Source organism: Pleurodeles waltl, chromosome 7, assembly GCF_031143425.1.
Source record: "Pleurodeles waltl isolate 20211129_DDA chromosome 7, aPleWal1.hap1.20221129, whole genome shotgun sequence".
NCBI lineage: Eukaryota > Metazoa > Chordata > Amphibia > Caudata > Salamandridae > Pleurodeles > Pleurodeles waltl.
The window spans coordinates 601,136,402-601,151,909 of NC_090446.1; the positions used below are offsets into that span (position 1 = coordinate 601,136,402).

Here is a 15,508-nt window from a genome sequence, read left to right on the forward strand (position 1 = left end):
TGCTTCAGTAGTGAAATGTCATTTCCCCTGTTGGTAGGGTAAAGGGTGGTCTATTAATATTGTAGGTGTTTTCTTTTTCTAATTTGATGTAACTCAATTTCTCAAATGTGGAATGCTTCATGTATCCTTGTTAGCACGGCCATATGATGCTTACTCTCACCATGTTGAGAGTGTGGTTTTCACTGTCTGAAACCTATAAAATGTGCCCTTTCTGGTAAGTTTGCCAGACTTTTCTTGCCTTTCAAGTTGAACAGTCTCAGCTTGAAAGACTATTTTCTGACTCTATATTTAGGGGCATATTTACAAGACCCTAGCACCACTCGAGCGTCACTTTTAGCTGCGCTCAGGTGGCGATGTGCACTGCGCCATATTTAGAAGGCAGCGCTAAGCCACTTTTTGTGAGCCTTGTAAATATGTAAATATGAGCCCCTCTGGCACAGTTTTCTGCAGCAGAGGGGCGTGCAATGAGCATTGCTGTTCTGCAACACCCATTGCTTTTGACGCTGCCCTAGATTTGCAGGAAATCGTAAATCTGAGGCAGCGCCAAAAACTAACGCCACCCAGAGGTGCAGTTAACATGGCACAACAAGGTGAAATACTTCTATTTCTCCTCATTTTTGCTTTTTCTATGTGTGCTGGATTCTGCAGCACACATTGAATGAACAAACAGCCATTAATGATTGTTTGCAATGCAGGAAGGTGTCCCTTCCGGCACACAAACAATAGATCAATAATGATGATTTGCTACTTCTAGGTGTGCTGCACCAGTTTCATGGGCCAACTCCACGTTGATCTGTCTGCTGATCTATACTTAGAGACTTTCTTTGCCTTTAGGACTGTGGAGACTCTAGCTTGTCTATCTGAGTTATACTTAGACTTCTGGCTCTTTCCAAGGAGGCAGATTTCATGTTAGTCCTCTTGCTGATTTATATTTATATTTGTATTGGTTTTGAACTGAGCAGAATTATGTTAGTCCTTTGCTAAACTATATTTAACTCTGGCTATACACTTGCTTTGGAGAATGACCTTATTTTATAACCTCTTGCAATTGGCTTAATTTGATAAACTATTGATTGTAACTAACTATTTTTGCCTTCTGTAAGCAGTGACACATAGATTTGAACCCTTATAGGTCTGACTGTGAATTCTGCCCTGTAATGGTTTTCTTTATTAGCCTAGGATTGCCATTTTCTGGAACTCACATGGCCCCAATCCAATAAATCAACCCATTTAATTTATTAGTGAAAGGATCTGACATCGGCAACTAACCCATCCTCACAAGTCACTGGTGTCTTCGACTTCCTCAGACTTGGGCTCTTTTCTTTCTGAGAACAGATAGGCAGTGGTATTTGCGCAATGAATAGTTGGTATCTCTGCTCTGGTGTTATTCGCACCCGTCCCTTGATAAACGCTGGAGAAGTTCAGCTCTGTTATATACTGTGTTGATCAAGCCAGTTAGACCATGACCCACAGTAAGACAACACTGGTAAGACCTCCTTCAACCAATTCAATGAGAAGAGTGTCACAACCATCCCGAAGCCTTCAGACTTTATCACCACTGACATAAAATGTTTACAACCGTATAATAGGCTGTGAGACCCCAGCTGCCTCAGGTTCTGGCCTGCTAACCAGCCTTGATTATGTTATAAAAATGTTCATCAAAGAGTTATTTTCATCCTAACATTTCAACACTTTTCAAGTTTGTTAGTAAACTGTTTCCCTCCAAAGATATAGTGACAGTTCATGTGGGGGGCGGGGGCATTATTAGCGAGCAATCCCAGTAGTGCCCACAGCAGTGTCTCCCATTCGAACATGCATAACACAATCCATTATCCCATTGAGGGAGCTTACAATCTTTTGGGTCACTGAGTTTTTCTCTTTTTTTAATTGTGATAGTTGGTGTAGGATTCCATGAAGAGGACACAAAAACACTACTGCAAGGGACAGCACAAAAGGTGACAGGTAGAAAGAGAGACAGGTTGTAGGAAGGAAAGATGAAGTAGAGAGACATGTTAGGTAGAGAAAAAGAGGTAAGGTTGAAACAGAAGTATAGAGAGAGTGTAAGGTAGAGAAAGAGTGGTGAGGTTGAGAGATGTTCAGGCTTAGGGAGATAGATAGGAGGTAGACAGGGAGAGTTGAATTAGAGAACGGTGTACAGTGAAAAGTGGGAAATAGAGACGAGATGTAATGATAGTCAGAAAAAAGGAGTAGAGAAAGAGGAATCAAGAAAGTGGTAAGACTGAGAGAGGTGAGATAGTGAGGAAAAAGGTAGAAAGAGAGATCTGTGGAGAAGTAAGGTATTGAATGAATGGTGAGCCAAAATAAGATAATAGGTATTGAGAAAGAGGGTAGGAGAGCTGGGAATGGATAGAGGTAAGTGAGATGAGACTTAGAAAAACAAGCACTGGCAAAGCCAATTGGTCTCACATGTGAAATCTATTGGAGTTGTCAATGTTTTTTCAACCATGTTGTACAGCAGCACAGCTGCTGTGGAGCACGGCTGAATGTAAAAAAGAGCGATATGACACAGTCAACACTGGCCGCGCCATAGCACTTTTCGGGTGACGCCTGTGTGAGCTCTCTCGATTGGGTCTCTTGTGTTCAAAAATAGACTAAAATTCATTGGCATCATTGTTACTCTTCTTTGCTGCCTTCTAATTAGGCCGCACTTGCCATGTATCACTTCCTTTTCTTTCTGTGGCACACAGCCAAGCACAGATTAATTATGTCTGATTAGCGTTCCTCAGCTATCCATCTGCTGTTCGCACTGTGATTCAGGTACTATCTCTCGTAAAAAAAACACTATGCGGTCAACGCTGGCAACTTAATAATTCTTTTTTTTTTAACCATTCTGATATCCAGTCCCCAACTCCTTACTCACCCCCACCTGATTGCCAAAGCCAATCGCTTGCCCATGAGGGGGTTGGCTTTACTAACGCTTGTTTTTTACTTTCAACCATGTTGCACAGCAGCCATGCTGCAGTACAACATGGCTTAAACAAACATTGACAAAGCCAAATAGTAGCGATGTGAGTCTTTGTTAATGTTTTTTGCCAACTAGACAGTTTGTTGTTTGGACACTAGGTGGCCAGCAAGACATGCAGGTAGGTGTCATTCTAGGCGTCTTTAGTGACGTCCAATAGAAGCCGAGTGAGGGTCTCGCGCTGCTGAGGCCGCGTCACTGCGAGGGTGGGGTCATTCCATGGTGATCTGGGAGGCTGGGGTGCAGAAGCGGTGTTGGTGAGGAGCCCCCTGCCCAGCGCCGCCCGGGGGGGGTTGTGAACAGCAACGGAAGCCGGGGATCACCGTCCAAGTGGTGGTTGAGGCTTTGGGGTGCACTGGGTCTAACACAGCTCATCTAGATATAAACCTCTCTGAACTTGCCAGAGACGCAGACTATGAATGAAAAGTTTGTATGCTTTAGTTTTAGTTAATTAGGAACATCTAAAAGTTCAATGAAGCATCAGAGGGTATGTACGTTTGGTTCAAAGTTATATGCATTCAGTACTATACATTTATTCTCCCCATTATACAGCATACCATAGCGTTTTCGCTGCCCAGAGTGTTTGCTTTCAGTGCTACAAGTTTTCCTCTCATATTGTTCCTTTTCACCTCTTTAATATGTTGATTTGTTACTACCTCTGTTGTTTTGTAAAGCACGAGACACCCCTTTTGTGGATCGAGATTACAGTAACATAAAAACTATCACACAGAATGTTAAATAAGTGAATTATCACGCCATCTGAACCATTCCCAAAAGTCGTTCTCAACTTGTATGTCTTCCTCACCCCTGGTAAACCTATACCCTATAATTCGCCAAACCTGTAAAGGCTGTGTGATCACAGGGATGAGTGTAACTCCCGCACTTGGCATACTACAGAGCAAGCATTATGGAACCATATATCATGCAATTACTTTAAATATGGCATACCGACATACATGCATGAGAACAGACTTTGACAAAGTCTTATATAGTGGATAACATTTGGCCGCTTTATTAATGTGGACCAGCGTGCGACTGTCCATGATAACATATATTGAGCATGAGACTCTGTCACTGTCAATCAAAATTTGTACTTATGACAATAAAACATCAGCTTGTTCCTTTAATACCTCTAAATTCTAACTTTTCACAAATTGCAGTGAGTGACCGGTGGGCCTTCAAGTCCTGGCCTCCATTTGTCACGCCTCCTCTTGCCCTTCAATTGTTTAGGCAGTCGCACCTTTCGTTGTTGGAGGGGCTCACTCCAATAGAGTTTGTTTTACTATGTTGTTTTAGGGGGTAGCTTCGCCCGTTTGAACTTGGTCCGGACGCAAGGAGAAAAAGGTGGGGGCGAGTGGGGGTGACGTGCCGGTGCGAAGATCTTCGGCAGGGAGACAAGGGGTGCCTGGGTCTCTGCGGGGTCGCAACGCTCTGATGCGCGGTCCCCGGAAACACTTTGCCCGAGCGCTTCCTTCCACTCACGTGCTGCCCAGCTTTGCGGCGATGCTCAATGCAGGGTCGCGTCGCTCTTTGCAGCGGTCCCCTGGGGAAAGCTGGAGCCGGTCGGATGGACTGGAGATACGACGTCGGTGGTCCAATGGCTGATACTGCAGGGTCGCGTCGCTCGGGATGAGCGGTCCCCTTGCAACAATCCACTCCGGACTCAACCCTTGGTAGGTGATGTTGTCCGGTCCTCGGTAAGTGGTGTCGTCCTGGTTTTCTTCCTCAGGAATGCGAGCGAGTTGTCCCGATCACGAATGAAACCCCAACGGGACACCCGCTCTTAAATGCACCTTCTTCGTCCCCTATTTTTTAATTCTCCACTTTTATTGGGGGGTTCGAAGAATAACAAACCCCCCATTGGTCATTTTATTCTTGACTTTCCCCCACCTGTTGGCAACAACAGGGGTGTGGGTGCGTCGCCACCTAGTTGGCGCGCATCCTCCTCAAAAACTGGTTTAACCGGTCCCTTCCAGGCCAAGGCGGCCGTTACGGCGCCGGCCCTTTATGCCCCCTACGGGCGGCCTTTGCACAAAGAGTGAGCCTTGTTTACATGGCACAGGGTTTGACCGTCACAGCATGAAAGGTGAGTGACTCCAGGGAGCAGACATAAAGTAGCTACCAACCTAGGAGCCACAAATTCTGATTTTTTTAGATTGACATTTTTGCCCTCTGTTTTGCTTATCTTGGCAGCCTGAGACCTTCTAGTACGTCTGATTGATCAAACCAGGTATTTTGGTCCAACCAAAGCATTACTGCTCTTTCTTGGATAGTGACCTACCTAGGAAATCTTCCCGTTTGACTGCCGTGGTGTTGGCGAATGGTTCATATGGACTGGTAGCCCGCACATGTATGACCACTAGAGGCGATGTTGATGTACCATGTAACACCACTACAAGTCAAAATAATAAACTTTGGCCATCAGCAATCCCGATGAAGGCTCTCTCGTATTCTTAAGGGGGGGGGGGCGAAGGGATACCTAGTGGATCAGGAGGGGTGATGGGAAGGATCACATGGTTGAACTGGGAGTTCCTCGGACGTGTGGGAGGGGTTTGGACAGGAACCCAACACGGCCAGAGTCTTATGATGACATTAGAAAGTGGGTTTGAGATCAGAGGGCACAAAAATGCAACATATCAGACCACATGAGCGACTGCAGAGGAGCTGGGCGGACACCTGCCAACGATGATCACTCGAAAGATGTGTTGTGCACACATTTTGAATTAAGCAGTATTTCCAGTGAAAATTGCCTCGTCTATAGCCTTTAATGTAGCTTGAGAAGCAGGGACGTGCTTAGGAGGGGGAATCCACGTATTTTACAACTATAGCCGGCCCTTGCTCCAACAGCGCCCTGGGCAAAATAAATGTGCCGCCCTCGTTGCTGCTGAATAAAATAAGACCGCAGTGCCTTTTCACAGGCCAGTCTCTGAATGGCTACATCAAAGCAGTGACAAGCCTCTGAACACACCTCTCCGCCCCTCCCCCAACTCAATTTAGCTCCATCAGGCTGCTTCCAAGTAGTTTGAAGGGGAGAGGGTGTGGATGTGTACCGGCACGGGGTGAGAAGTAGATGGGAGGGCAAGGTCGGGGGATGAATGGGTGCTAAAAACAGCGACTGCAACACTCGAAAAAACTTCAGAAGCACTTTAAACGGAATCAATGGAGCCAAGCTAGAGGGATGTTGCTGTTTCCAAGACTTTTACGCAAACAGTTCTTTTCGCCCGCCTGAAGATTGGTTCCCTGGGTCTGGGCCAGTGGCGGCCGACAGCTTTAGGAGGGAGGGAGGGGGGCGGGCGGGAAGCACACACACACACACACACACTCATTCTTTCACACAGAGACAGGCATGCACGCACATCCATTAACAACACTCATTCAAACATGCACGCACCAAACATTCAGTTTACAAGTTCACACACACTCATTCTTTCACAGACACACGCACGCACATCCATTATCAACACTCATACCATTCAAACATGCACGCACGCACCAAACATTCATTTTAAAACATCAGACACACACACACTTACCTTCAGCCTCGAGGTCCCAGGAGGGTTGGGACTGCTGCCTTCCCTCATTGGCTGACCTTGTCACAGATTAGGATGGGGTCAGTGAGACTGCTGACCCCTCCCCACTCTGTGACAAGGTGTCACTGATTGACACTCGCCCTGGGTGCTTCAGGGCTTAAACCTGAAGCACCCAGGTCGAAGTCAATGGGTAACGCTTTCCTCGTCACCCAGGGGAGGGCCTCGAGGCACCTTTGCTGAGCCGAGGAGGTCACGCCCATAGGAGCTGTGACCTCCTCAGCTCAGCAAAGTTCAGCTCAGGCAGCCAGGAGTCTGCGCAAATCGCACATGTCTGCTCTTGGCTGCCTGAGCTGAAAATGAAGAGTGTCTGTCAGGCTGACCTTTGTTCAGCCTGACAGACACTCTTCATGAGGGGCAAAAGGTGGGGGGGGGCGTGGCCCCTCCGCCCTAAAGGACGAGCCACGCCTGGTCTGGGCCCAGCTCGCCCATGCCTAAAGCCAGCCCTGGTTACAACAGAGTGCTGGAAGTAAGACTAAGAAAGTCGCCGAAAAAGACAATGGTATAAACAATGGAAAGGGATGCAAACAACAATGACGGAAAAGGGGAGGGGAGCAAACAACAATAGGAAGGTGAGCCAGAGTAAGGAAAGATGGGCAAGCAGCAACGCCAAGGAAGGAAGAATGATGAGGAAGCAAGAAAAAAAGACACCTGCATCAGAGCGCAAGCATCGAAAGGACACTAGTCATGCAATAGATTAGTACTTGGTTCATATTTCATCAACAGGACAAACATACAAAGAAAAAAGTGAAACAATGTAAAATAGGCACATCTGACCAAAGAGAAGCAAGGAAATGAGAGTAACAATGAGAACAACCAAAAATGAGTAATAAGTGGGTTCTAAGCCAGTTAAGCTTTTTTTCAGGAAACAAAAAATCTCGCAAGTGACAGTGTATGCGCTCTCCAAAACGAGTCCTTATGAGGTAGCGAGATGAGGGGGTGGGGAAGTACAGAGAGAAGTGAGAGAAAGGTAGAGAGAGGTAAGGTAGACAGATTGAGAGAGAGAGAGGGGGATCAGAAAGGGAGGCAAACAAAGACACAGGGCTGAACTGGATGGAAGACAGAAAGAGAAAGGTGAACTGAAAAAGCAGTGAGCAGCAGAGATACAAAAAGGAAGAGACCAGGGTAAGACATGTGGACCTAGATTTAGGCAGGCCTAGCGCCATTCCAACGCCACATTAGTGTCATTTTGTTTACACTAATGTGGTGTTTGAAGCACAAAAACGCCGCACCATATTTACAAAGTGGCGCAATGCTTGCATTGCGCCACTTTGTAACCCCTTGCGTTACAATATGCCTGAGCCAGGCATAATGTATGCAAGAGGTCATCCCCGCTCTAGGGAGGCTGAACAAATGGCACAAAGAAATCTGAAAGATTTCGTTGTGTCATTCATATCGGCATTTTTAATGCCGGCTAAGAGCAGGCGTTAAAAGGAGGCTCCCATTGTTTTCAATGGGCCTCTGAGTGCTGTGCAGGATTAGCGGCAACATTTTTTACGCCAATCCTGCAAAGCGCTGGACTAGCGCCAAAAAGTATGACGCTAGTACCCCGACTACAGACATGGTGCACCATATTTTAAATAAGGCGAACATATTGTGGCAATGGAGGGGCACAAGAAAAGTGGCACTGCACTAGGTGCAACACCACTTTTTATAAATCTGCCCCATAGAGAGGTGGGCACAGAAAGTTGTATAAAGAACGGTGAAAGTATGAGAGAGAGGGCATTAGGGTGGTTGAATAGTAAGAGGTGCATTTAAGAGAGAGACGAAATAGACATGGGTGTGGCATAGAGAGTGAAAGAGAGAGGTAAGGTAGAAAGAGTGAGATGATGTAAGAAGAAAGAGATGGGACAGAAAGAGAAAAATATTTAGGTGGCACAGAGACACGAAACAAAGGTAGCCAGAGTGAGGGGTAGATAGACCAATGAGGCAGCGAGGTCATGGGTTTGCTGGTTGGTGAGGTGGAAAGTGGTGGTAAAATAAGACAGAGAAGTAGAAAGAGAAAGGTGTAGTAGAGAAACATGAGGTAAAGAGAAAGGTGAGACAGAAAGGCAACATAGAGGAAGCTGAGGTGAAGAGGGAGGTAGAGTGTCATTGAGGTAATAGGGGTAATGTTATGTAGGGAGCTTATGTAGAAAGAGAATAAGCTTATACTGCTGCTATTTTGTCAGAGGTTAAACTCTGAGTGCTTCTTTTATTTTGTAAAGAGTTAAGCTTGCAAAGCTCTTGAGTGTTGTACTATTTCTGTGAGTGAGGAAAGTTTGTGCTGTTACTGCGCCCTCTGTCTAACGTGCACTACAGCTGCCTGTTTCACTGCTGTTCTGTATGTGTGGAGGAGGTCACCACTGGGGCCCCACATGCTATTTTGTTCTTAGGTCCTGAGGACACGTGCACATTTGTTACCTGTGCTGTAACTATTCTGTGCACGCGAGGGATGGCTCTATTGCTTCTAACCCGGAATAGCCATTTAGGCCCATATTTATACTTTTTTAGCAAACTTACAAAATATAATAGTATTTTGTAAGTTTGCGCCGCTTTTGCGTCAAAAAATGATGCAAATGCGGTGCTAAAAAAGTATAAATATGGACCTTAGTCTATCCGGCATTTCCCCTAAGCGCTGGGGCCACTGGAGACTGTTTTTAAACGTTGATAACCGCGGCCTCTGCCACCATTTCCAAAGGGGTTATGGCTATAGCCGTAGCGGGCAAAACAGATTAACACAGGGAGCAGTGGCATAACGCAAAATGATGCCCCCCCGGCAGAATGCAGTGAGGGACCCTAGCGTTTCAAAGAACACACAAATATTCATTGGTCTTGGGCTCAATGGGCCCCCTTGAAGGGTGGGGTTCCCCTCTACCAGTACTTAAGTTGTAAATAAAAATGTGCCGGTGCCCAAAGTCCTCCTCTTAAACATGCGGCTGCTTCAATTAAATGTGCAAACACGGAATACTGAGGCAGCATAATCCTGAAGCCATCTCGGGCCTCTTCAATGCATTGACAGCCACTCCCTGTCCCCTTCAGCTCACTCTTTCTGCTTTCTCCGATTGTGACGCTTTTTCATTTTTCTCTTCCTCCATCTTTCTCATAGGTGTCTTTTGCTTGCAGTAAATGCTTGAGGCAGAAAAATAAGTGCCGGCCCTCAAAAATAAATGCTGGTGCTCCACACCGGAATCAACAAGCACAAATCAAGCACTGCCCTCTACCCTGCAAAGGCCTGCTGGGGAAATCAGAGTGGCTTTCCCGAGTGTTTAACTATTTCTTATTCCATGCCATTGCACACATTTTGCAAGGCATGCAGTGGCATGACTTAGAGGGTGAGGGAGCACCACACAAAACAAGGAAACCTGCCACCTCCCCACCGCACCTGCATGACAGGAGAAGCAAGGGCCTCCGTTTTGCACCTGACAGGAAGAGAAAGATACACACAGTTTAAAGATAGAAACAGGAAGGAAGTGGGGACTGAGTTAAACATTTTAGGGGGTGCTGCTTTGAGTACTTAGTCAGGCCTTGCTGTTAAAGCCTGCTTTGTACCTTTTCTCTTTGTGAGATAAACTTCCACAGCTTTTACACATACTGCAGCCGTGGTGCGTGCCAGTAAAGCTTGGTAAAAAATTCATCATCACACAAAAGCCATAACGATTGCCATTGTCAATGAAAAGTGTTTGAATTTCATCACTTAAAAAAAATGCATAAACTTGACCTTCTGGTTCCATCACCAATCTGTCAGTCCTGGATAAGATGTTAGAGTAGAGTGTGGTCACATCTCCAGGTATATTGGGATATACCTCCTCATGCCCACCTATCCATCCGCTAGCAAGTCTCTATCCTGTTGGGTCTCACACCTGGCAGTCATTAGAAACTAAGGGGCATATTTAAGAGCCCCTAATGCCATTCTAACGCCACATTAGTGTCATTTTTTACGTTAATGTGGACTCGTAATACGGCTGGTGGTAAATCCGTAACTTTTCCGTCACTTTTGGGACGGATTAACACCTCCTCCAAAGTTAGAATAACCCCCATTGTCTGTAAAAACCCTTAAGAGAACTCATATCAGTGATGCAGTCTCCATGACATCTGTCTTTCCTGTGAGAAGCTGGCCTGGTTTGTAGTGGGTAAAGAGGTACTTACACCTTATACCAGGTCTAGTGATCCACCTTAGTGAAATGTAGGCAGTGTCTAGCAGCTTAGGCTCTCTAGAAGTAGCTGTAGCAGAGCAGCCAAGGCTGAACTAAGAGACATGCAAAGCTGTTGCAATACAACTGTAGTCACACAGTACTTACACACATGAAAGACAATACTGAGTGTTACCAAAAATAAAGGTACTTTATTTTAGTGACACAGGGCCAAAAAATATCTTAGAGGCAATACTCCCTTTGGAGGTAAGTATTATATGCAAGATATACAATAGTAACCAAAATCAGGGAAGTAAACAGTCATAAACTAGTGCAAACAGTGAAAAAACACAATAGGTTGCAATGGGCCTAGGGGCAACACAAACCATGTACTAAAATAGTGGAATGCGAATGACGGTTCCCCCCTAGGCAAGTGTAGTGTGTAGAGGGGCACTGGGAGTGTAAGAAAACACCAAAGGTAAGTAAAATACCCCACCACAGAGCGCAGGAAAACAGGAGTAAAGTACAGCAAGTTTCCTCAGGACACACTAGAAGTTGTGGTAAAGGATTATGCAAAAACCAAGCAAGACTGCAAGACACCATCAATGGATTCCTGGACCTGAATGCCTGTGGAGAGATGAGACCAAGTCCAGAAGTCGATGAAGAGTCCAGGAAGAACAGGAGCTGCTTGTAACCCGGATGAAGATGCAAGACTGGATTCTCCAGTTGGAAGAAAAAGTCAGAAATGCACCAAAGAAGACAGCTGCAGGTCCCTGTTTAGTGTAAGAGATGTCCCACGTCGAGTCGTTGGATGCAGGCTGGTTTTCGTCATTGTATTCCGCCAACAAGCCTTGGCTCACACAAATGTCACGGTTGGTGGGAAAAGGTGCTACCTGGGCCCACGAGGGACCTGGGGGTCTCAACTCAGACTGAGGATCCAGAGGGGGCTCTCAGTACTTCAGAGAGCCCTTAGAAGACCAAGCAGCACCCACAGGAGTCCCAAGACATGTGGACAAAAGAGTTGCAAAATGCAGTCATTGCAGCACTACACAAAAGGATCCCATGCCGCCGGAGAACAACTCAGGGAGCTGAGCATCGCAGGATAGAGTGCTGGGGACCTGGGCTACGCTGTGTACAAAGGATTTCTGGAAGAAGTGTACAGAAGCCCAAGGAGCTGCAGAAGACGTGGTGCACAGGCGTACTGTCTGGCACAGGAAGGCAAGCTCTTACCTCCACCAAATTTGGACAGCTGTACCTTTAGGCAGTCAGGGTCACTTTGGTCCACCAACTGTGTTCCAAGGATCATGCTCATCGAGATGAGAGGGGACCCAGGGTACTCGTTGTCGCTGCAGAAGGGTGCCTGCTGAAGCAGGGAAGTGACTCTGTCACTCCACAGGAGATTCCTTCGGTCCTTCTGGTGTAGAAAGAAGACAGGCAGTCCTCAGAGCGTGCACAACCTAGAAACTGTTGCAGTTGCTGTCAGGAGCTGAAGTTACAGAGTTGCAGTAGCCTTCTTGGATACTTTGTTGCAGTTACAGTGTTCCTGGAGCAGTCTGCTGTTGATCCGTCGGTCAGAAGCTGAAGCAGAGGATGCAGAGGAGTCCTGGTGGAGTCTTGCAAACCGAATCTGAGGAAACATCCACAGGAGAGAGCCGAAATAGCCCCCAGAGGGGGATTGTTCACCTAACCAGGTATGGACCTATCAGGTGGGGTCTCTGACGTCACCTGCTGCCACTGGCCACTCAGATGCTCCCAGAGGTGCCTGAGCATCCTGAAAACAAGATGGCAGAACCCAGGGATAATCTGGAGGAGCTCTGGGCACCACCCCTGGGGTGGTGATGGGCAGGGGAGTAGTCACTCCCCTTTCCTTTGTCCAGTTTCGTGCCAGAGCAGGGACTGGGGGTCCCAGAACTGGTGTAGACTGGATTATGCAAGGAGGGTACCATCTGTGCCCTTCAAAGCACTTCCAGAGGCTCTGGTAGGAAACCCCTCCAATGCCTGTAACACCTATTTCCAAAGGGAGAGGGTGTAACACCCCTCTCCTAAAGGAAATGCATTGTTCTGCCTTCCTGGGATTGAGCTGCTCAGGCCCCAGGAGGGCACAAGCCTGTCTGTGAGGTGGCAGCAGCTGGGGCTGCAGTGAAAACCTCAAAAAAACGGTATGGCAGTACTGGGGGTCCATGGTGGAGCCCCCAGGGTGCATGGAATTGGCCCCCAATACAAGAAACAGATTGGGGGTACAATTTCTCAATCTTAGACACCTTACATGGCCATATGGGGGCTTACCATTGTGAAGCTACATATATGTTTTGACATATATGTAGTGTGCGCATGTAATGGTATCCCCGCACTCACGAAGTCTGGGGAATTGGCCTTCGACAGCTTGGGGGCACCTTTGCTAGTGCAAGGGTGCCCTCACGCTTAGTAACTTTGCACCCCAATGCCCTGGGTACTTAGGAACCACATACTGGGGACTTATAAGTGGGGTCCAGTATGACAATTTGAAGTAGAATACTGGGTTACCAGTATGTAAGTACAAATTTTGGAATCAGAGAGAGCATAAGCACTGGAGTTCTGGTTAGCAGGACTCCAGTGACACTGTTAAGCATACTGACAAAACAGTAAAACATACTGACATGTAGGTCACAAACTATGAGCACTGGGGTCCTGGCTAGCAGGATCCCAGTGAGACAGTAAAAACACACTGACAAACACTTACAAGCAGGCCAAAAATGGGGGTAACCATGCTAGAAAGAGGCTATTTTCTCACATTTCCAAATGGTGTGTTTCTGTAGTTTTTCATTCAACATAGTATTACAGTGCATTCTGTGAAAAGAGTTGACTGCAGGTGTCTGTGATAGTTTAGGTTGTGGGTGGGTGTTCATAGGGGCAGGAGAGCTTAGGCTGAAGGCAGTGCGAATTTCTCACAGTGCCTATCAGCGGTTTTCAATGTCAGACTTCTTGCACATCCAGTCATTGACCTCTCTGCAGAGAGATGTCACATATATGTTTTTGTGTTTTTATAGGAAAGTGTGTATTGCATGTTTGGGGGTTGGGTAGAAGGTAAACAGATGTACCTTCAGAAGGAGCGAGTGAGAAGACAGTACTGAAGAGAAAAGGCTTGTCGTGTGAGATGAGCCGTGACTAACAGAGTAAGAGACTGCAGAGGAAAGTAGTATGAAGTGAACAAGAGTGATTGAGACACACTGAAGACCACTACCCTTCAACAGACCTCGGTAATGTTTGAATTACAGCCTCAGATATTCAGAATGGAAACATGTTCAATTCTAAGTATGAGCAACAAAATCTGCATCCCTTCACAAAACTCACCTTTCCCAGAATGTGGTGTTGCTGATACACAACCCCCTCTTTCACCAGACTGTCCATGGTGCTCCCCGGCCAGCACACAGCTCCTCCTCTGCAGAGGGAACGGGAGAGGCTCTGAGTCCCCCCAAGCATAAAGTCAGGGTGTCCTCTCCTCAGCAGGAGCTGGGAGCTGCAGTGAAGCTGCCGTTTAAGTTCCCCTCAGCAGGGAGTTCCAGTGTTCTCGCTCACCCACAGGTCAACATTGTTCTTCAGCACACCGGATGCTGCGTCTTACACTTCCCCTTCTCGCCAACTTCCCCCTTTCGGGCGGCCTGCATTGAGGTGGTGGTTTAAATATGGAATCGAAAGTCCTGTGGCGACAGGTCACAGTTCTGCTTGAAGGAGGTGACCGCTGGACTGATGCCTGGGTTGTCGGCCTGAATGTGTTCCACAGGGCCCAAAGCCGCTGAAAGATCTACTGCACCCCGTTTCCCCTCCTTGCTCCCATTGGTACCCTCCCATCAGACTGCACCAACACAGAAGTACAACGGAAGCCGCAGACCGTACCAACACAAAGGAGGTGAAGAGTACCCTTCATTATACTTTCTAGATGGTTTTATGTCACCACGGATGCCGTGCTCCAGCCCAGTGCTTTTCTTTGACAAATCATTGTTTTCACGTGTAAACTGGAGTGAATGCAAGTAATTGTTTACATGAGTGCACTACACTTATCACAGTAATCAAGGATACCCAATAACATTGGAAAAAGGCAGCTGTCGAACTGCATTAAAAAAAGTATGGGGGCTGTGATGCTGCATGCAGTGGGGGCGGGCTCAGTGAGCGTAGGGTAGGGGTCACATGTGTGGCTATAAAAAAATAAAATAGTCTGTAATTGTTTTGGTCTTTCACCCTCAGGTAGCTACATATAACATAACATGCAGCTTGAATGAAAAATATATTTAAAAATGTGTTACTCATTGGGATGTGCACTATAGTACATCATGAAACCTCTATTAGTTAATGCACTGCAGAGGTCTGTGTGTAACCAGAGAGCCACAGAATTAAATCTTGCTTGGTGCAGTGGATAAAAGTGAAGTTTATTTTTAGTTTTATGAGGTCACAGCCTGTGACAGAATACACTGTGAATAGGTAATTCATTATGTTAAACGTATACTACTGTCTCCTCAACACCTCCAGGTGTAGTAAGCACAATATAAATACAGTTACAATTAACAGCACGCACTTCACAGCCCAGTTGCTAACTCTTTGCACTACCACTCAAAAAGAATAAATCTCTGTCATCACAAAGCTTCGAGTGATTAGGTCAATTAAAGCCAGTACGGGCTCCCAAGGATCCTGTACTTTTGCAGATTAACTCATAGTGCACATTTCTTTCAGGCAAGCAGGCACCCTGGCAGGAAGTTGTGTTGAGCTGTCTGCCTGGCTTCGGTGTCACCATACAAGAGGCTCACTGAATGACAATTCAACAGAGACATTTATTCTGTTGGAATTAACCGTGC

At 46.6% G+C, this 15,508-nt stretch overlaps 1 protein-coding gene across 1 annotated transcript in view; it reads right to left on the minus strand.

Moving 5' to 3' along the window:
• DOK3 (docking protein 3) overlaps positions 1-14,224 on the minus strand; it is a 53,934-nt gene extending 39,710 nt beyond the window's left edge. The window contains exon 1 of the mRNA XM_069244502.1: positions 14,013-14,224. Coding sequence (XP_069100603.1) covers positions 14,013-14,141 — 129 coding nt within the window. The 5' untranslated portion in view covers positions 14,142-14,224. The remainder of the gene's footprint in view (positions 1-14,012) is intronic.
• Positions 14,225-15,508: the final 1,284 nt, after the last annotated feature.